A 21,647-nucleotide genomic window follows, 5' to 3' on the forward strand; every position below is an offset into this window, starting at 1 on the left:
GCAACCTCGTTGCTCTGCATTTGTGTCGGTGCTAATGCAAATGTCGAGCAGTCCTTTCGTCACTCAGCAATTATGTCAACACCAACGTAGTGATCTGTCCTTTCGTTGCTCGGCAATTATGTCGACACCAATGTAATGAGCAACCCTTTTACCACTTGACAACTACATCAATATCAACATAGTGAACGGCCCTTTCTTCTCTCAACATCTATGTCGGCATTGATGCAATTCTCGAGCGACAAAATGGTCACTCAGCATCTACATCAGTGACCTTTTTGTTGCTCGACAATTGCGTTGACATCGATGCAAATGTCGAGCAACCCTTTCGCCACTCAACAATTGCATCGATATCGACGCAGATGCAGAGCGACGAAAGTTATCAACGTCAACGCAAATGCAGCTCATCCATAGTAACTAACCATCAACGACTCCAACAACATCGTCACCTACCACCATCACTAATTGAAACGTTATAATTATTTTTTTACTCATTATTTTTATATTTTTATCGATAAAATCGATGATAATCTAGGACCAAGATGTTAATAAGATCTAATTATAAGAGATACTCTACAATTAACTCTCTTTTTCTAGCAAGAGATGGTCTGAAGAAGAAGACACTCGATCTAAACTCGATGTTACCATGTCAAAGGCCACATTTATTTGAATGAATCGAAGCCACAATATGGATTGAGAGCTTTCTAACTGGGAAGAGTCAACATACAATCAGAATGAAATAATTAAAATACAAAGAACATTTCCAGTGCATACAAATTGCTATAGAACTCTGCTGCAACCAATTACATTGAGAGAGCGACGTAAGATAATACACAATTACATCACAATGACATGAAAAGAAATGGCCAATGGAGAGAAAAGGAACACGCCGAGACAACATTGGAGGACAGCTCAATGTTCGTTCTTCACGCGTGCTTTTAGGATTCCAGGTTTAGGAGGGGAAGTTATCATTCTAACCATGGAACTCGGCCTTGATGGTTGCCAAGTATGATACTGATGCATGCCGATCATGCTAGAACAGTCACCGCCACTGGAACTAGGCTCCAGAGCACCATCATGCTGCTCTCTTTCACAGAATCCCATTGCCTTGAGCACGTATGAGTCATCGTGTAGCTCAAAGGGCGTGCTGCATTTAATAATTTGAAACAAAAAGTCAGTAAAGGAGAGAATGTGGGGCGTGTGCAGCGGGTCGATGCCGCAGTCATTGGAAAAGATAAGGTAATATAGCAAAATCTTGAGTATCAGCGGATCTCCTCTTTATAACTTGTGAATGACCATGAAAATCTAGGCGTATGAAATCTAGGTGAATGACCATGAAAATCACTGCTAAATAACAAAGAATAACACCATGAAAAATTCCAAAAGATAAACCTATATTGTTACCTGTTAAAATCAAAATGCACCAATTGCATATCTTCTGAAATTTCCACTTCTACTGTTGCATGTGGCCGAGTCTGATTCCCAACCAACAGAAAAGAAACATTAAATTCAAATTATAGATTAGCTCAGTTTATGCCTTGATTGTACGTGCAATAAATAAATAGAGAAAATGTCTGGTGCTTGTCAAATACTAGATCCTCATGTTCAAAAGTACAACATTCTTTTTCCGTTATTGAGCTCTGTGTAAAACATCTCTAGTTAAAGTAAGAACACATTCTTTTTGTTTTGTTTCTAGTGAAATCTTTTTTAAAGCATTGAAATATCAAAACTGTTTTGTATGTGGAATCCACAAAGCTTGCTCACCAATTTGCCTCTGTTGCTTGGTTGTATACTGGCATCCTTCTAAAAAGATGCTAGCTTAATAGGCCAGTTGACCCATCTGGTTTTTTGTCCCAAGTATAAGCACATCAGAATCAACAGTTCAATAATTGTTATACCCGGATCAGCTCACAAATTATCATGTCAACATTTAAATATTCATCTATCAAAACAATTTGCCAATTAATGATTCAATTTCTACAAGTGTTTTATATATCGTTGCACTAGCCACTCAAGCTGATATGCAACAAGGAAAAGGATTGCAAAATTTTGTACCTGGACCAAGATAAAAGGTAAAGCAACACCGCCTGATGGAACATGTTCTGAACCATGTAGCTGTTCATTCCGTTGGACCAAACTTTGGAGACCTATGAACTGGGAGAAAGATAGGGAAAAAAAACTCTCCTAATCAACAAAAAACAATTCAGACATTACTAAGTTAAAAGTACATAGAAATTATAAGTTCTAAAAATTTTCCACTAGAATTACTTCCCAAACTGACATAACAACTCAAACCAGGCAGAAGGAATTTTGCCACCTAAAGATCTTTTTAGAAAAGCTAAAAAAATTTCTTCACCATTAATAATGGATGAAGTTGCAATAATAGAGCCATTTCTCCCTTTGTTGTCGTGGTCCATACCAAAATTTTGACCACAATCCTCTATTGTCTTATGGTCATTCATTTGATGTTTAATTATATTCAACTTCCCTGCTCCTGAACCAGAATGGAGGGTTGAATCTAGAAGGTGTGGATTAAATATTTTAAGTTTATTGCAGTTTTATGGATGATTAAGACCAGTGTTGAATTTAAGATCAGGATGCTCAATCTCTGAATCAGGAAGCTTGATCTTTAGACCATGGAATGTAGAAATTTGTTGGTTCCATAACATAAGGAAAAAAAATCTATACCGTTAAACAGGGAGGACTATATTTCTGAATAAGCTACACTCAATCGGAAAATATTAGCATCTCTGAGCAATTGGAAGCACATATTAGGATGTCGGACGGTTAATCATGAATAAAGAATTACAATAACTAATGGTTCACTGTCCTACAAAGATTCCAGAGCATGTAATCCAGTTGATCCAGAGCCAAATAACTAGTATAATATCTTTTACAAGAGGGATCAGTTGGCTGTCATCAACAAACTTTCTGTTAGTTTTCCAATATAAGGAAGCTTTCATCAGATGTTACTTTCCCAGGCTTGGCATTGATTCTTCCTATCAGAGCATGTCAAATTAATACCAACCATTACCTAGCTCTCTAATGCCCTCAGCTGCTCTTCTTTTAGGTTCCTAAAAAGTAAGTAATCTTGGTTGAACTGCAGGTAGCTGGTTCAGATCAACCAAATGTCTTGTTCTCATACTTCTTGCTACATGAGTCATCATTCATGCAGTCACAAAAGCTTTGATGTGCCAAAAGAACCCTTTCTTACGCTTGTTTTCTATATGTAATAAGAACATCGACATCTTCTCTTGTTGAAATCTTCTTATTCGCCTCTCTTTTCCTGTTTGCATTGTGTAGCAAAATAGCTGTGGAGGAAGGGGGACAATGCATGTGCCAGTTGGCCTCTTTCAGTAATCTGCTCTAGTATGTCCCAGACTTTTAATCCAACTTTGGTGGTTGCTGATCTTTGTTCTGATCCATAAGCTCAAAAGGTCATTTTCAAATTTCTTTTTCAATCTAAACATTCTTTTTATTGGACAGATCTATTAATATTATTATTCGGATACATGTCGAAATGGTTTTGTCAAAAGTCAACCAGCAAATCATTAGTTGATAAAATAAATTCAGCTTGTCACTCATTCAGTTTACTATGGATCAACTAACTACTAACACTTATTCAGCTCCTATCATCTCACCTGTATTTTCTTTCTTGAATGAACAGGAATATTATTTTTTGGGTACCAAAAAATGAGGTGCATTTATTTTCTTTACCGTCCCTAAGCAACTCTTGAACAAACTCATTGGGGTACATGGAAGAAACCAACTTTACCCTGAACAGGATGATTTGTTGGTATCAAAATGTGAGGTTCATTTATTTTCTTTATTGTTTCTAAACAACTACTGAACAAACTCAAACAACTAAGATGTACATACAGAATGATGGCCCAAGATGATGCATGTTTCAGATCAGTTACTGATGGTCACTATCTGAAGATATAAGCACAATTTCCAGACAGAAATATTGCCTAACACAAATAATATTACTGTGGACAGGTAATCTTACTTGATTTTGCAATTCCTGCAAATATGCAGTTTTCTTTTCAATCCTATTCTTCAATTCAATCTGTTCTGCCTGTGATGAATACACTCATCATTAGAAGACTTAAAGCCATTTCAGAAGACTGCAGCGTATGCTGAAAACACTCCAAATTGAATCCAAGGAGATAAAATCACAGGACAGATGCAAACCTTCAATTCTTCAACATCATTTAAACTAGTACGAGGTAAACCTTTCCACTGTATCTCTTTTTTATCTTTAGAAATAATATCCATTGCCATGAGGACATTCAGTGCATCATATACCCTCCGCCGTATGTTTTTCTCTTCATACTGTTGCTGAACCAATGACATAATGCTTAGCAAGATTAAACAACACTACCAAATGTACAATCTTCCATGCGCCAGTCCATACGTTAGCTACCTGATCTTGAGATCCCGGATTATTATTGGGATCAGTAAATTCAGTTACAAGTTCATCTGCAACCTGAAAAAGAAGTTTAAAAAAAAAATGAGGTTTGAAGGATTTAAGTTTAACAAGTATAGTGTAGCTCAGCAAAGCATTCTAAGAAAGCTGATTTGCATGTAGCTAATAATCACTATTCCATCATTCACATCAAAAGGCAGGTCTGCATATATCAAATACTATAGCAAAGGCAGCAGTTGCAAACAGTTGCACTGCACCTACCTGATTGTGCCAAAGAACATCAACTTTTGCCAAAACAATATCTGAGCCAAAGAGACCCATACAGCTAATATCACAAGATAGAACAGAACCAAAGATACATTGATCCACCATGCATGACTGAAATCCCTCGACTCTTTTTTTTCCCTTTTTTACAAAGGGTAAGTGGCGAAGACGAAAATTTCACAGATTAATTTATTTCTCTAACATAACAATTGAAGAAATAATATGAGCATTAGTTGAAAATGATTTAGTGAAGAAATTATTTTGACTTTTGTGTTTGATATTAATGAAAGTTCTTAAATTTTATAACAAAATATGAAAAATAAATTGTTGAAATATCCTACAAGCTATAGGTAAGAGATTTTCCATTATATCATCATGAGAAAAACAGATAAATAAAATATTGATGCCTAGCCATTTTAATGATTACCGAAAGGAACAAACTTTTATAAGAAAACTAATGGAACTCACTAAAAAATTATAAGTTATTCAAGCAATAGTGTTCTAGAAGCATAGTACCTAGGTCATCATACTTAGGTCACTAGATTACGTTTTTATTGAGAAAGTTGAAGATCTATAGCCACATTTATGTGGCTAATGGGGTCCCTTCTTTTAGCAAGACAGCTGCGATGATTCCCATGCAACCAAGGATGCAGACACAAAATCATTTCCCAAAACTGTTGCCCTTGAGATGACGCTTGATGTCGTTGAGCCAATGGCCCTGCACCTTCATCGATAGTCTCCTAATGACCGTCGATAGGGTTCTTAGAGAGAGTGATCCAGGAGAACGGAAAGGAGATTGAAGTTTTAGAGACAACAATCCAGGAGATGGAGGCACAAGACACGATGATCTAGGAACATAGGAAGGCGCAACAACTCAAAAATGGTTCTGCATCGGCATCCTTGGCTATGTGGATATGATCCTAGGTGACGCTTCTAAGGCTACAAATCTTTAACTTTGTCAATGAAAATGAAAATGTGATCTGGTGACCTAGGTTTGATGACCTAAAGTTGATAATTTCTTAATAAAGTTGACATAATTGTTAAACTCGATAATTTCTTAATAAGTTCCATAAATTTTTATTTCTTTCGGTAATCATTAAGATAGTTGGTTGTCAACATTTTGTTTTTCTATTCTTATTATGATGAAATGATGGATAATCCCTCACTTGTAGAATATTTCAAATTGTATTTCTCGTAGTTAGTTAGAAAAATTAAGAACATATAAAGTTCAGAAAACTTTCTTCACTAAATCAGTTCCAACTAATGCTATTAATAACTCTTAATTGTTAATATTAACTTCTATTAAGCAAAGAGATAAAATTCACATTACTAAGCAAAGAAGTAGTGTTCTTAGTATTTATTGATATGAAATTAGTTTGTATTTGCTAATTCACTGAATTTTGACCGTTGCTTGCTTTAATTTACCTATTTATTTATTTTGGGTTGAAGTTTATTTTAGCCCCTATGGTTTTGGCCATGGACCTCTTAAGCCCTTATGGTTTACTCATGTCTAAAATAACCCCTACATTTAAAAAAAAGTAACATATAAATCCCTCCCGTCAAGTCTAAGTTAATAGACATTAGAGTATGCTTACATGGCATGCTAACTCACAATAAACCATTAATATAATTACACATGTAATTTAAGTTTAAAATAGAAACTGAGCCCTCCATCAATGGCAGGAGGAGGCATTGTCGTGGAAACAACCACCAACAGCAGAACCAAGTCGCTGTTGCCTAGCAGGGCGTCGTACGCACACAGTCTCTCCCGCGCTGACGATGAGCTCAGGAACATCCGATCCTACTTCAGGTGGATGTGCATTGACCAATCTGACGCTAGGCACGCAATGGTCTCCTGGTCCCTCTTCCTCCTCCTAGGCATCTTCGTTCCCACCGCCTCCTACTTTGTCTTCTCCTACGCCCCCACCCACCCCGCCTATGACGTGGTGGTCTAGCTCTCCCTCACCTCGGCCCCTCCTACCTCTACCTCTTCGCCTTCATCCGTTGCTTCCTCTTCCTCGATAAGCTGGTCGAGGAGAGCGAGTGGGTGCATGAGGGCTACATAGACCAACTTAACCGCTCCTTCTGCCTGCTCTTCGTCTTCGGGATGTCATACTTCGCGGGGGACGTGGCTTACAAGGTATGGTGGTACTCGTCGAGATCGGAGCGGGTGTCGTTCGTGGTGGTGGGCGACATGGTGGCATACGCCGTGGAGCTGACGAGCTGGATCTACCGGATGTCACTTGCCAACTCCAGGGCGCATGCCACAATGTCACCCACCATGGTGTTGCCCACCACTGCGAATGACACTCGCTCCGATCCCGACGAGTACCACCATACCTTGTAAGCCACCTCCCCCGCGAAGCAGTAAAGGTCGGAGAGGCTAGAGGCAGAGGTGAGGGAGAACTGGAACATCACATCGTAGGAGTAGCAAGTGGAGGCGCAGGAGAGGACGAAGTGGAAGGCGATAGGGATGAAAACGCCCATGAGGAGGAAGAAGGACCAAGAGACCACTACGTGTCTAGTGTCGGACTGGTCGACGCACATCAACCTGAGGCAAGACCGGAAGCTCCTGAACTCGTCATCAACGTAGGAGAGGCTGTGTGCGTACGCTAGGCAACAACAGCTTGATGCTATTGCTGCTGGTCGCTTCCACTATGACGCCTCCTCCCGCCATTGATGGTGGTCTCAGTTTTTTTTCTTAAACTTAAATTACACTTGTCATTATATTAATGATTTATTGTAAGTCAACATGCCATGTAAGCATACTCTAACGTCTGTTAACTCAAACTTGACGAGAGAGGCTTATATGCTAAATTTTTTAAAATTTAGGGGTAATTTTATACACAAGTAAACCATAAAGGCTTAAAAGGTCATGGCTAAAGCTACAAGGGTTAAAATGAACTTTAACCCATTTATTTTTCATCAAAATTATTGAAACTATACCCTTTGATAACGTAGTCTGTGAGAAGGTGGAAAGCAATGTATGAAACACTTATTATAAAGTACAAGTTATTTATTGAAAGTTCAATGAATATTAATTATTTTATTTTTTTAAGTTTAATTAGTCATGCTGATCGATAAACAAATACCTATAATGAGATAACACATTTGTTTTTTGTGTGAACTCCAAGAAGTGTCTCTACATCCAAAATCTACCTTATTTAAAATTTTATCTATGGCTTAATCCACAAAAACCTCAAGCTATTTAACATAATAAAAAACAACTCACAACAATGGACAATCATCTGTCACTCAAAAAATAAAATAGTCTAACTAAGTAAATTAAAGATCTTTATTTATCAATTAAAATAACTAATTGAACTTGAAAAATAAAATAACTTATACTCAATGAGCTTTCATTAAATAATGAAATAACTTATACCTCATTATAAGTGGTTCTTCCCTTGCTTTCCACCTTCTCACAAACTAAATAGATCAAAGGGCATAGTTTCAATATAAATAAATAAATAAAAGCAAACACAAACTCATTTCACATCAACAAATACTAAGAACAACACAACATCACTCGTAAGGTATCCCAAAGTTTCAACACTCATTTCATATCATCTTCTTGAGATTGAATTAGGAAAAGAATAGATATTAAGTATATAGAGTAAGGATTTCCATTTACCTTTCATGCTAAACTGTCGGAGTCCCCTACCACTTTTATCACCTCCAACCGCTCGTGCACCCCTCTTTTTCTTTTTACCACTGTTTGAATCATTATATCATCAAACTCATTGGTAATCACAAGGAAACAAATTTTCTTATGATAATTCCATGCTCATGTTAACAGGTCTACTATAATTATCAATTTGTAACAGCTATTGTGAATCCATGAGGGCATAGTTCAGATAACTCGTTGTCTTCTAACAACATCTAGGAAGCATAAACATAGACATAGGATGGACATGCCAATACTGCAAATCTTATATAAGGCATGATAGGGAAAATACATTGCAATTAATACATGCATATTCTCATAGGTTAGTTTGATTTCATGTTTTGCATGATATAAGCAATATATGATCATCATATGTGAAACATAGAAGAAGGAAAACAACCATTCACATAAGTAGCAAATGTTCAACATTGTACTTCAAAACATACATATGACTTGAAGGAGTAAGCCAAAAGTCTAAACTTCCATGTTCCAAATATTAACAGATTTTGAAACCTTACATCAATGGTTGGTTGTCTTGCATATATATTGTACATCAACATATATAAGTGTACATGGTCAAAGAACACAAATATGTTCTGAATTATCTGACACATGTTGGAAAGTGTCTAACAACTGTCGTTGTCTAACTCGGGCAGGACGAGGACATTGCGAGCATTTTGAACTGTCCATTCTTCATAGAACAACAACATTCTTTCATGAAGGATACCAAAGTGTTTTAATAAGAAAAGGCAAAATTTTAAATAACAAACCTCAAGACTCTTGTTTCAGACACTCTATTCCAAATAAAGAAACTAAGTCCTAGACATCTGAGATCTTCACATCCACAATCTTCTCTAGTATCAAAGCAAATGGACATTGTGTTCCGTCTAATCTCCTAATGCAAAATGCATAAATGGATACAAAAAGAATACATGGTATTTTTATACGATAGGGATGAGCACACTCATGTAGAATCATATCAATCAAGCATAATTTTAGACCCCAACCAGATAAAACTCGCACGATATGCAGTCAACCGCCACGCCCCTAACCGCCGCATCATGATCTCTCATTACTCCAACCCACTAATCCGACAAAACTGTTCGTCAACACAAACAATTCCAAGCAGGAACAACGAATTAAAAACGAAATTGGCCCCTCACCTGACGGCCCCCACGGGCGTTCCCTCGTCGCCCCCATGGATATCGAGGTGGTTCAGCCTGACCAAGGCGCTCTCACTGGCGGGATTCGTCTCCGTCGGCTCACTCCGGCTGGAAGGCGAACCCGCACTGCCGCTGGTGGAGGCCGAGTGACCGCCGGAGAAGGCTGGCGCACCCAGGGAGGAGCGGCCGCCGGAGGGGGCCATGCGGAAGTTCGCCGTCCTCTTGCTCCCCTCGTCCATCTCCGCGATCGCAGGCGAGCAGGAGATCGCGGGAGGGGTTCGGGGAACGGATGGACAAAGCGGGAGAAACCCTAACAACCAGACAGGGGAAGATCGAAAAAGATGGGGGCGTTGTATGCTTATGCCCGGGTGGGAGGCTGTTTCCGAAAGGTCGCGCACCGGTGGTGATGCTACCGCGAGCGGGTTATTAACATCTTTTGACTGACACGTGGAGCATTCGAGTGGCAACCAGAATAAACGGTCTCTTAACCCTGACACGCCTATATCCCAATCTCAAAATGAACAGTCGAGATCATGTAATGGTCGGAAGTGCAGGATTGGATAAGGGTATCATTAGGATAAGCGTCTTTTGGTGGGATGTTCGCAAACAGGGGACAGCTTGTCAAGGAACGAGTTGCCTCGGGCCTAAACCGTATGCATACCGAGTTTGACCGAACCAGAGCTCGGTCAAGATCTCAGTTAGGTTAATACTGTCCATTTATTCCCCTAATATAAAATCGTTTAAGTTAATACTAATGTATATTGCTCCCAATCTATTTTCTTGGACTTTTCATGCTTTAACATATAAAGGAAAAATGGAAGAAAAGCGAGAAAATTTATTTTTGTGATTTTTCTTTGTTATATTTAGTTAACATCTTATTCATGTTTCTTATTACTGAATGGATGGACATATAGCTGAAGAATAGCCTACTAGTCAAAAATATTCATAAGCCACTTGCTGTTCTTACTTGGAAAGTTACAATATATTCCAACTATGTCAAGATAATCCTGTTCAATCTATTTGAAGCAACCCAAAACCTAAAAAAAAAGGAAAACTGGAATAAATTTGTACAACAATTTATCAAAAAAGATTATTGATGTGTGTTCAGGTAATTGTCAAATAGTTAGATAAAACTTGTATAGATTATCTAATAAGAAACATAAACCACATATTGACACTGAGGAAGCAAAACATGACACTGAAAGAGTATTGACAGTAACTCTACATGAGATGATGAAGAAGAAGCCGCAGAAGGCCAGACAAGGCATCCATGCTTCATATATTTGAAAAGAATACAATAGAACACGGTAGATGTGAATACTTTGTAACATGAGTCACAAAGAAGATTGATTACAAACAATTTTTTACATGTAAAACTGATGGTTAAATTAGAAACAGATGCAAAGACAAGGAAGCAGGCAAAAAAGTCACATGACATCCCTCGCAAGCCTCAATGGCTCATCACTTGAATGCACAAACTCAATGTTTGGTCGCTTTACGAGGTGATGATCTGCATCTTCCTCATCACTGTCCTCAATTGATGACGAAGAAAATGAATCGAACTCATCTTCTGAAATATAATATAGTCTTTTTTAGAAAAGTGATAGTTGATAATACTACATGGAAAAAGAAAGCTAATTTCAATTTGATCCATGCACCCCACATGAAACATAAATTTCAAGGACATTGCTTTAGTTGGTATTTCTGAGTAAAACTATTAATTCAGTCTTTCTTGCATTATGACACATTAAATTAACACAGATGAAACTTGAAAAATAGTAAAACAGTGGAATGATACAGAGAAGAAAAAGAACAATATGTAAATCTGGAATTGTACTTCACTAGAATGTTTCTAGTTGTTAGTCTTAAGTTCATAACTTTATGCTTCTTAAGGTACGGAAAACCAAATCAAAAGTGTTCAAACATGGCTGTTTCAAAGTACCAGCATTGAAAAAAAAAAAGCCTTTGTTTTTCGTTTGTAGGTCAGAGTGAGGTGTTTGGCACATGAGAATGTTTAGCAGTCATGGACAGCATGTCCAAGAAATAAGAATGACCAAATAAGTAAGTTCAAGTTCTTTGTTTTGCAATAAAAATTATTCTCTATGGTCAGACTATAAAAAAGAATACTTAATTGAATTTATATGTCAAAATCTTCAGAAGTTTATATCATTCATATCCACAAGATGAATCTACCTTAAAGTAATGAGAAACATAAGATATTTACCTCAAAAACTTAAAATGAGATCATTCTGAGCCAACATTTAGGTGGCACCAGTTGGTAATAAAAAAGTACAAGTAATATAAATGAATAGTTAATCACTGCAAACTTTTTTGAAAGATTAGTGTATTTGAAAGACCCTAATAGACTAACATATTATTTTTGTTCTCTTGAACTTTTTTTTTGCTATTTTGTGTATTGAAATTGCCCCATTCTCAGACTGGTCATAAGGACTTGATGATTATTGCATAAATAGTTGCAACAACAAAGAAAACCAAACTACGAAACACGCAATGATTCAAACTCACCAAAACAAGTTGGATGAGTTGGTAATTGTCCGACTGCTGAAACACGAATATTTTCTGGGATAATACAGCGAAAGAATGATCCTGAAACTTCCCAATCCCCAAATGAATCAATACCTACATATTTCCATGGAACCAGGGAGAATGTTTTGAAATAGATACTAACCTAATCTGGCAAGTCTATTCACCCATCCAGGAATAGACTTTCCGGTCAAATGCATGCAAACTTCATCTGTGAAATGATTGCAGTTTTTTATGATCAAATTGTAGGTGTCACCATGATATTTCCCCGCAAGGTCTTCAATAAGTATGCGGAACTCTGAGCGAGACATATCAGTGGTACCCAGCCACACAGAACGTCTGAAGATAAAACCAGGACAGCTTTTCGGTTCCACCTCAAATACTCCGCTAGACGGGTAATCATGTGCTCCAAATCCATACTCCTGTCCATGAACTACATGCAAAAGTATAATGAGCAAGCTATGGAAACAAAGAGCAGGATTAAACCAACATGCTATGAGACAATATCAAGCAGGACTTACAGGAAGATATAGTATCCACCATACTATAGTATCCACCATACTGATTAATTAATACAAGGGTCAAATAGGTTATTAGAACTTGTTTATTAGAACTTTTACCATCAAGAAAAATTCGGAACTATAGTATCCACCATACTGATTAATTAATACAAGGGTCAAATAGGTTAGTTCAAAAATATAGACAGAATTCTATTAAATTACGAGTCCATACCTGACTAGATGCCATTATAAAACCAAAAGAGTACCATGTATAACATGAGGGATAGAGAAGAAACCGAGATAGGGAACAAATAGAGCATATTGGTACCAAGATGATTGCACTAAGATTGTATTCAACAAAGTAACAAAAGCACAAGGTTTGCTCGGAGTTCCAAACAAATGGCAGTAAAAACACCAGAAATAATTACGGTGGACTTGGAAAGAATTTGCAGTGATCGTTGAGCAAAAGAGCACTAACGAACCAACTTGATAGGCAGATCAGATGTCCAAGTCAACCAAGGCCCAATTTTTCAACGAGAACATAAATATCAATTCCTACAAATTGATAGATTTGATAATTTTTCTTAGGGACAGTAAACCAACTAAACAATTTCATGGTTCCTAATTACTTAGATAATAGTTAAGCTATGCATTTACTTTGTATCAAAAAAAGCTTTTGATCCAAAGCTTTGTGATGAATACTTATTAGGATCTCCCTAGAAAATTGTTGAAACTAAAGAATAAGCAACTGTGTGATGAATGCTTCTTTCCTTTGACATTCATCAAATATCTTTGTTTGCTAAAACAGCATTAATCGAACATATTTTATAACCAGGAAGTACTTCTAGGTCAATTTAGCAGAGTCGCAAAGATTCACAGCGCGACAGGGAAGCAGGAAATATTTGTACAATTGGCGTTGCATGAATTAAACGATGAAAGAAATGAATCGAACCGAATTATGTCCTAATTCCTAAACTCCGACGAGATCTTGCGAGGATGATGACGCACCTTCGATCCCAGAGTGGAAGACTCCGAGCCCAAACCAGTACAGGTATTTGTTTATCGGTGTGAGATCATAAACATTCAAGTAGAGATGCGTCCTCCCGCACCCGTCTCTGCCCCCGTTGCGCAGACCCTTCTCGGAAGGAGATCCTGACAGCATGTTTATCCGACTCGGCAAACCAACATTAGGAACCCTAATTCCACATCTTCGACGCCTCAATTCGACGTCCCGGTTCCCAGAACCACGAAATTAGAGAGAGAGAGAGAGACGCTTCCGGGTTGGATTGGACAACAAGGAGGAGGAGGAGATGGGAGAGGAAAGGGGTCCGAACTGGGTTCCAACGTTCCCTGCCTTGATCCCCTGGCGCGATAATCGCAGGGAACAGCCTTTCACCCTGTCTCATTGCAACAACTATGGTTCCAACGTGGCGATAGATGATCTAAAGAAGCAGAACTCTGTTCCCTGCCTCGGGTGAGACAGGGGACACTTTCACTTCGTCCGGCCGGGCTCCCACGGAATCGGATTTCGGCGGATTAAAGGATTCGATGGCACCGCGATCAGACCGAGGGACGATGGATCGTATTCTCCCACGTGGACCGTTCACGCTGCGGGACCCACTCGTAGAATCTAACTAAACCCACCGAGTACTCTTACGATCACCCTAAAACTCATCTAATCAATGTGTTACATCGGGCCGAGCCGAGCCGCATCAGCCCTGACCTCTCGACCTTGCAGGGCCTCCTGGCCGCCGGTTCGACCCGCCCGCGCCGCAGGCTCCGTGTCACGCCGGACCGAACCGAGGGTCTGGTTCGGATTGGCACCCGGGCCTAACGCATGGCCGTGCAGGATGGATCGGACCGAGTCCATCAAGCGGTCTGGCTGAGGACAGTCCCAATGCGACCAAACTCAAATCCTTTGTTTCAGTTCAATTCCATTTCGTTTTTTCCTCTTTATAATATGTTGATTTGGAGTGTGTTTATCCTAAGATAAAAAATTATCAGAGTGCTTCACACGCACAAAGAAAACACTTTTCTCGTTGCTGTGTGGGATGACAGCAATGGTCAACTATTGCTAAATAACATTGTCAAAGTTAGCATATAATATATATAGTGACACTACAGATTCATGAATCTAATATATTTCATATTCTGTAGTTTTTGCTGAAAAAGTCACCTCCTTCTCAGGCTTTAAGAAAATAATAATAATATACAGTTGCGTTTTCTTGTTCACAGATTGAATCGAAAGCCTTGACATCCTCCTCCCCATCGCGTAATCTAGAAATAGAACAGTCAAAGCATCTGTGCCTTTTTGTTGTTCTCTTCTCCATTATGATTTCATGCCATACTTTGCTGCCATCAGCTAGCTTCCTTTATGAGGCAGTTGGGAGAGGATGAAGACAAGGGAAAGGAGACAGTGGGATATTGGATCTATGGGAACAAGTCAAATCCTACAGACTGTGGCTCCAATGCAACCACTTAATCTTCAGACTCTAGTGAAAGAATTCTAAAGGCTACTGCATTAACTCTGAGGAGATATATATATATATATATTTCCACAATGAAGAAAAGGGAACTCAGTGTTATCAACCCGCTCTCTTTAGGTGGCATCATGGCATGGTCAGTGCAGGAGCTAGGAGCAGGTAGAATATGAATGCATTGCTCTTGCAGCAAACAGATGAGCTACTTGTTACTGTAGAGAAATCAAAGGGGTTCCTTCAAGAAAAGAATACAAGTTGCCATTTGAGCTATTTGCATCTGTTTATGAGGGAAACATGGTGTGTCTCACTCATACACATCCTTCAGACTTTCTTGTGAAGAATCCAGATATGAAACCAATGAGCTTGTGGATTCAACATGTGAATTCAATCTTAACATTTTGGTTGGATTGGAGTTGGATACAGAATTTAGATATCCTCATACTCAAATTTCGAATCAAAATTTGGACATCAAGCTCTCAAATCTCTCATTCACCAAGATAATAGCTGGTTTCAATCAACCAAAAGAAGGAAAAAATGAAAAGCAAATTAGAAATAGAATACTACCACAAGCATAATTCCATTTGAGTGTATTTTAAGATGAAACTGTGCATGGCGTATAGGAAAATGAATAATGGATTCCAATCTAACATTTTTCATGTATCCTCCGAGCTACAGTAGTAGATGATGTACACAAGAACAACAACACTATGTAACCTGCCGTGATACCTCGACAAGCATGCTTATGTTTACATCCTTGTCAGACCATGCTATGTATCGTTTTGTTCTCCTTTGATTACTCTCTCTTTGTACGTCTTCTTTCCCGCTCCCAAGCAACGTGAAGCATCGCAGCGTTTGACCGGTCAACTCTCAGATCACCAGGAGCTGCGCGAACCCCAGTGGTGGATGCGGAGATAGCGGCGACAGCGGCGGCACGTTGAACAGCCCCTCCGTGTCCGCCTCCTCGCCGTCCCACACGCTGCTCCAGCTCGACGGCGACAAGGGGACGCACCCTGGCTCCACAACCTCAGACTCCGGCGAGCTCTCCTTCTTGATCCCTCTCGCCGGTACCGCCGCCTCTCTCTTTCTCTTTCCGGCCTCAGGCGGCGCAGGAGGAGCGGTGGCCCAGCGGCCGGAGCACCCGACATCGTTGGGGAAGTTGAGGATGGCCTTGCGGCCGCGCATCCGGTAGGCAGCGCGGTCGTACGCCCGGGCGGCGTCCACGGCGGTGTCGAAGGTCCCGAGCCAGACCCTGGACCCCCGACGGTTGGGATCGCGGATCTCCGCCGCGAACTTGCCCCACGGCCGCCGCCGGACCCCGCGGTACCGCCTCCCGTCGCCCCGGTTCGCCGTGGGCGGCACATCAGCCCAGTCGAGCGGGCGCGCGAGGGGGAGGGCGACGGTGAGGGAAGGTCGGGCGAAGGGGATCGGCGGGGGCAGGACGGATGACGGGGGAGTGGGCGGGAGGTCGGCGAGGAGGTGGTCGCGGATGAGGTCGAGGGTGGGGTCCCTGCCGCGGCCGTTCGACGCCGCCATGAGTCGGATAGAGGATGAGAAGACAAGAGCGAGAGGCTGGTGATGGCGGTGGAAGATAGGTGGGTGGAAGAGCAGTCGTCGTCGTTACTTATAGATCGCCAATTACAAGGCCATGGTGCTTCCTCGAAGCCGCACGGCGGGAGTCCATCCGTGGATTCGGAGTGGCAGGGGTCGTTGCTCGGTCTCATACAATGTCGTGTCGACGCCGGGAAAGCGAAGTGCGAATCGAAAAGGTACGCTAAGGCGACGTCTGCGCGCCCATCGAACGCCCGCCGCCACGTCCTCCAGTCGCGGCCGAAGTCGTACCAAATTGATCAAAAAAGAAAATATAATTCCGATACGCAACTGAAAATTATTTATAAAATAGGGGAAATTAAATTAATTTGGCAGCAATTTATTATTATTCTAAGCAACTGAAAATTATTTATAAAATAGGGGAAATTAAATTAATTTGGCAGCAACTAATTGTTATTCTAAGCAACCCCACTATGTTTGCATGGGTTCTCCTCAATCATGCAACGTTTGAAGAGCATGCGTTCACATACACTTTCCATTTACTCCACCGACTGCACAATTGAAGTGTATGCGTTCACAACACGGTTGACTTTGTTGATCTTCACAACAATAAATGAGTGCCCACGAAATCTCACTGCTTCAACGTAGTCAATGGATTTGGTTCGGCGCATTCAATTTAACTGCATCGAGCTAAGAGAGCCGTCAAAGCTTTCGTCTCCTCCGCTTCATACCTGCGGCGACGTTTGACGGTGGCCGAGTCGAGAGACGATGAGGAGGGCTTGACTCGTCGCCGGGTCAGACTCATCATCTCTGCATCGCAACCACCGTGCGGACTCGCCATCGTGTTTGCTAATCCTTCATCTTATTGCCTAAATGATCCCATAGTTCTATCATTTCCCCATTGTTCTCTCTTCCATCATCTTCCTTCCTTGTTTCATGTCCATGGTCCATAGTACCCACAGGGCTACTCACCTATGCAACTTGCAGACTGTCGACAAGAATACTATCGTTTGGCTCCTACTACCTCAGATTGAGATCTCCAATCCCCCATGCGCGAGAGTGTCCACCCAATTCGAGAGGAAAAAGCCATTTTGGATAAGACCAAGGTTGTAAATATCCACTTTCCTACTCTCTCTTCATCTTCATCATATTTTAAGCCCATCATTTGTTACCCAAACGATTTAACGTAATATATGTTATTATCATGACAGCATATGCTTGAATTCACCATATGAATTTTTTGAACAACGTCTCTTCTTTCGCTCTGTAAAGCCATCTCCGGCTCCCGCCACATCCCAACACCAGAAAGCAGAGGAAGTCTCGCCTGCGACCACGCGCGCCCAGATGTGTAGCCCCGAGGCCGAGCTCGCCCTCCTAGACTCCATCCGCCGCCATCTACCCGGCGACCCCGAACCTGGCCCCTACCACTCCTGCTACCCCGCGCCGGCCTGCCACCGGAGCTGCAGCTTTGGACGCCTCGTCGCCGACCAGTGGTCCGACGGCCTCCCCTTCCGCCTCGACGACCCTGACGATATGGTCGTCTACGACGCCCTCGCCGACGCCTTCCGCCACGGATGGACGCCCTCTTCGGCCGTACCCGTCACTGTTGGCGAGACCCTGGCGGTGAGTGCGGCGCCGGCTCCGGGGAGGCAGTACCGGGGGGTGCGGCGGCGGCCGTGGGGGAAGTTCGCGGCGGAGATACGGGACCCGGCCAGGAACGGGGCCAGGGTGTGGCTGGGGACGTTCGGCTCCGCGGAGGACGCCGCCCTCGCCTACGACCGCGCCGCCTTCAGGATGCGCGGCTCCCGCGCGCTGCTCAACTACCCACTGCGGGTCGGGTCGGCGGAGGCCGCGCCGGACTCTATCACTCCTCCTCTCCTGATAACTCTCCCTCAGAAAAGACCTCGTCCAAGAGGAGGAAGAAAGGGGCGGCGGCGGCCATCATAACGTCGTCTTCTCCAGCTTCGTCCCTCGGTTCGGTTCCGGTATCAGTTAAGGCACATGTCGGCAATCTCTTGGTGAGCTAAGAAGATGGCAATAGTAGAAGGATGTGTGGATGAAGCCTCGTGGAAATGTGTTCTTTGCGAAGTAGAATAAACGCGAATGCCATGAGTTGATGGCTGTGTTTGATTTGCTGTTCATTGTTCTTTCTTTCTCTTTTTCCGTGCAAAAACATTATAGCAAATCAACCATCTTTGTTCATCGATTTTAGATTTTTAGTGTCATCATGTTTGATCTTAATACCAGTAAATAGCATTGTGATCTTATCTATGTTCCCTTTGTTCTGTTAAGTAACATCCAACAAGTGGCGGATATGCGATCCAAAGTTCAGAGAAGCCGGGGGACAAGAGCTCCCCTGGCCACTGATCAGATCCGCCCATGCAACAAATGGATTCCAGCATACCAAGACAAGAACCAGCATGTTGGATATGGTAAAGAGATGACATGCCACCAGCTCTGGCCTGTGTGCTTTCCTCTCCTCTCTTCCCAAGTGAGTTAGTGAAAGGCTTCGATTTTGATACTGTGGCACATCAGCTGGCCCACAAACAACTCGAGATTGTTGTTGACCAAAGGATAGCAGCATAAACTTTGCTTTTGATGTCGCACAACTTCATCATCTTAATCATGATTTTTCTAGCTCAGAAACAATTCAAAATTTTTGTGCTGATTTGGAGAAACATTATCTTAAGCCACTTGGATCTGAACACTGTGTAACCTTAGAACAGCTCCTAAGAGAGTAGCAGCATGTGCAGTATTTGGCCTACAAGTGGCAGTTAGATAGTAATCTTGTCAATACTGCTGCCTCAAGAACTGAGTAGAGCCCACACTGAGATATAGTCCTATAATCATCCTAAGTTACCAGATTTCAGATACTAATCTTGTCAACCATGCCTCAAGATCTGAGTAGAGCCCACCCTGAGATATAGTCCTATAATCATCCTAAGATACCAGATTTCTTTCTTATCCAGACCACATCTTATGGTAGGAACCTATAGCTTCTGCAGTAGCCATTCATGCTACTGTAGTACTTGGCAACTTGGATGTAACAGCTATCCCACCCTAGCAAAAGAACAATGCTTCGATGAGATTTCCATTCCATGGTCAGCACTGGAACAATGGGCAGAAGTAGCTTGGGTCAAAGAAGATGGACATGGTCCCAAGTCTTGAACTGCAGGTTCCATGTTCATCTTCCCTTTCTGAGCATGGCCAGTTTAGGAAGACGAGGGAGAAGGGCAAGCATGCAGAAGTCTTGTGTGGGATTTTGTGACCTCAGACCTTGATACTAAGATCTTCTTTGAAGCTCCATACAGAAGACTCAAGAGTTTTCTCATGTTATGGCACAGGATATTGTGGAGGCGGAAGAAAGCAAATCAATCACTGTAACAGAAGGCTTGACCGCAGCAGAGCTCCGATGTCGCCGTCCTCGTCACCTCTTATCACACCGAATGGTGGAGACCATGTTGTCCATCAGTCAAGTTGGGCCAGTTCGGATCCGGGTTACTCTTGCTCCGGATCCGATAAATATTGCGGCTGCCACCTTTATCCAAATCGAGCATGCAAATCTTACGTGGCAGCGAGGGAAGTGGGAGTCAACGTCCACGATCGAACAGAGTCAAAGAAAGATCAGCCTCCAAGTCCCGACTGCCACCATTATGTGCAAGCATGCATCGAGCACTGACACGGCACCTCTTTTGGTGGATCACTTCTCATGAGACTGCGACAGCGGCAGCATGCGTCACCACCACCACCTCAAGATATGGATCACATCCATCCCCAATTCCCCCATCCCAGGGCTAGCTGAGGCAGGATGCGTCCGGACACTGTGAGCGGAGAAGCATCAGGAAGAAACACGGGAAGAGCCAGATGAATTGCCGTCATCTCTAACCTGATAAGGTGGCGGTGGTGGAAGTTTGACGATGGAATACATCGACATGCAAAATATCCAAACATTCGGTGTCATATGGATTCACACATCCACCTATAAATACCACACCATGGCACACACAGGAAGTAAGCAGGTAACTTCAGATGGCCATCCTCTTCCTCTTCTTCCTGCTTGCTTTCCCGTTCTCGGTTTCCTCCTTCCCGGGTAAGATGGAAGGTGCAGCCGACGCGGACACGCCCCCCGACGCCGGGGGTGGTGGTGGTGCTCATGGTGGCGGCAGCGGCTCCGGGCCCGGTGGCAGCTGGGACTACAGCTGGGCGTGGGGGTCCAGCCCCGGGAAGGGGTGGGGATATGGCTCCGGCCATAGCCAAACTCCGGGGGGGAACGGGGAGGGTTCCGGGTATGGATTCGGGTACGGGACTGGATCGGGATCAGGATCAGGATCGTCATCCGGCTACGGCTACGGCTACGGCGCCGGCAGCAGCAGCAGCGGCAGCGGCAGCGAGGGCGAGCCGGAGAGAGGAGCGTACGGCTATGGCGCCGGCTCTGGAGGACAGGGTGGTGGCTATGGTGCAGGCGGTGGCGGCAGCGACGGCGGTTGGAGCTTCCGCGGCGGCCGGCCGCCGCAGTACTGGGATCACAACTGTTGTTAGGGACCCATGTCCTGAGAATACACGAACGTTTCCTTCTTCATCAGATGCTCTGAGTGTTGACCAGCAGTGTGTGTTCCGATGGAGATAGCAACATGCACTAACAATAAGCAAAGTGGGAGGAAAGAAGGTTGGTTAAATGAGAAGCATGATGTCTAGATGTGAAGACATGTTGTTGTTAGTAGAGGAGCAAGTCAACGCCATCTCATTTGTTGTTGACTTGTGAGAGCCACTTAATTAATGATTGGTCCACAAACCCAGAAAAAAACATGCTAATTAGAATCTATTCTAATTATTTTATGTATCTTAATCACTCAGATTACAAAAGCACAACCTCACAAAAGACAATTCTTCAGGATAAATGTTAACAAGCTAGAAAGTATTGCATAATACTTGGTATAATGTTACAGCAAATTATTTTGGGAGAGTACTGTTAGACTTGAAGTGATAGAATCCGTCTCATATCTCATTTTAAGCATTGGCACGGCTCAAAATTAATATATTCACATCCAAATGGTG

The 21,647-nt window shown here is 42.3% G+C and overlaps 5 protein-coding genes across 13 annotated transcripts; 2 read left to right on the forward strand and 3 right to left on the reverse strand.

Moving 5' to 3' along the window:
* Positions 1-721: 721 nt before the first annotated feature.
* Positions 722-10,248, reverse strand: LOC135673635 (transcription factor-like protein DPB). Of its 4 annotated transcripts, none has more exons than XM_065182739.1 (9): positions 9,521-10,248; positions 8,325-8,404; positions 8,076-8,119; positions 4,415-4,486; positions 4,192-4,332; positions 4,007-4,075; positions 2,053-2,151; positions 1,402-1,472; positions 722-1,144 (listed from the first exon to the last, which is right to left on the reverse strand). In XM_065182739.1, exons 1-9 carry the CDS (start codon positions 9,757-9,759, stop codon positions 910-912), a joined length of 1,050 nt encoding a protein of 349 aa, XP_065038811.1. In that variant the 5' UTR covers positions 9,760-10,248; the 3' UTR covers positions 722-909. The 4 variants fall into 4 exon arrangements, with proteins under 4 accessions (XP_065038811.1, XP_065038813.1, XP_065038810.1 ...); XM_065182741.1 differs by having other exon boundaries at positions 4,424-4,486; positions 9,521-10,245; XM_065182738.1 differs by having other exon boundaries at positions 4,192-4,338; positions 9,521-10,244.
* Positions 10,249-10,751: 503 nt separating this feature from the next.
* On the reverse strand, positions 10,752-13,884 carry LOC135673636 (deSI-like protein At4g17486). 6 transcript variants are annotated; one of them, XM_065182745.1, is made up of 4 exons: positions 13,573-13,884; positions 12,210-12,497; positions 12,047-12,127; positions 10,752-11,087 (listed from the first exon to the last, which is right to left on the reverse strand). In XM_065182745.1, the coding sequence occupies exons 1-4, from the start codon at positions 13,724-13,726 to the stop codon at positions 10,948-10,950; spliced, it is 663 nt and encodes a 220-aa protein (XP_065038817.1). In that variant the 5' UTR covers positions 13,727-13,884; the 3' UTR covers positions 10,752-10,947. The 6 variants fall into 6 exon arrangements, with proteins under 6 accessions (XP_065038817.1, XP_065038815.1, XP_065038816.1 ...); XM_065182743.1 differs by having other exon boundaries at positions 12,047-12,133; XM_065182744.1 differs by having other exon boundaries at positions 10,752-11,090; positions 13,573-13,878.
* A 1,688-nt stretch (positions 13,885-15,572) lies between these two features.
* Positions 15,573-16,741, reverse strand: LOC135673637 (ethylene-responsive transcription factor 5-like). Its single transcript, XM_065182749.1, has one exon. The coding sequence runs from the start codon at positions 16,575-16,577 to the stop codon at positions 15,912-15,914; it is 666 nt and encodes a 221-aa protein (XP_065038821.1). The 5' UTR covers positions 16,578-16,741; the 3' UTR covers positions 15,573-15,911.
* A 584-nt stretch (positions 16,742-17,325) lies between these two features.
* Positions 17,326-18,798, forward strand: LOC135674960 (ethylene-responsive transcription factor 2-like). The gene is made up of 2 exons (XM_065185223.1): positions 17,326-17,698; positions 17,804-18,798. Exons 1-2 carry the CDS (start codon positions 17,529-17,531, stop codon positions 18,537-18,539), a joined length of 906 nt encoding a protein of 301 aa, XP_065041295.1. The 5' UTR covers positions 17,326-17,528; the 3' UTR covers positions 18,540-18,798.
* Positions 18,799-20,415: 1,617 nt separating this feature from the next.
* LOC135674961 (glycine-rich protein DOT1-like) lies at positions 20,416-21,347 on the forward strand. The gene has a single exon (XM_065185224.1). It carries the CDS (start codon positions 20,622-20,624, stop codon positions 21,129-21,131), a length of 510 nt encoding a protein of 169 aa, XP_065041296.1. The 5' UTR covers positions 20,416-20,621; the 3' UTR covers positions 21,132-21,347.
* Positions 21,348-21,647: the final 300 nt, after the last annotated feature.

Source organism: Musa acuminata, chromosome BXJ1-5, assembly GCF_036884655.1.
Source record: "Musa acuminata AAA Group cultivar baxijiao chromosome BXJ1-5, Cavendish_Baxijiao_AAA, whole genome shotgun sequence".
In the NCBI taxonomy this organism is placed as follows: Eukaryota; Viridiplantae; Streptophyta; class Magnoliopsida; order Zingiberales; family Musaceae; genus Musa; species Musa acuminata.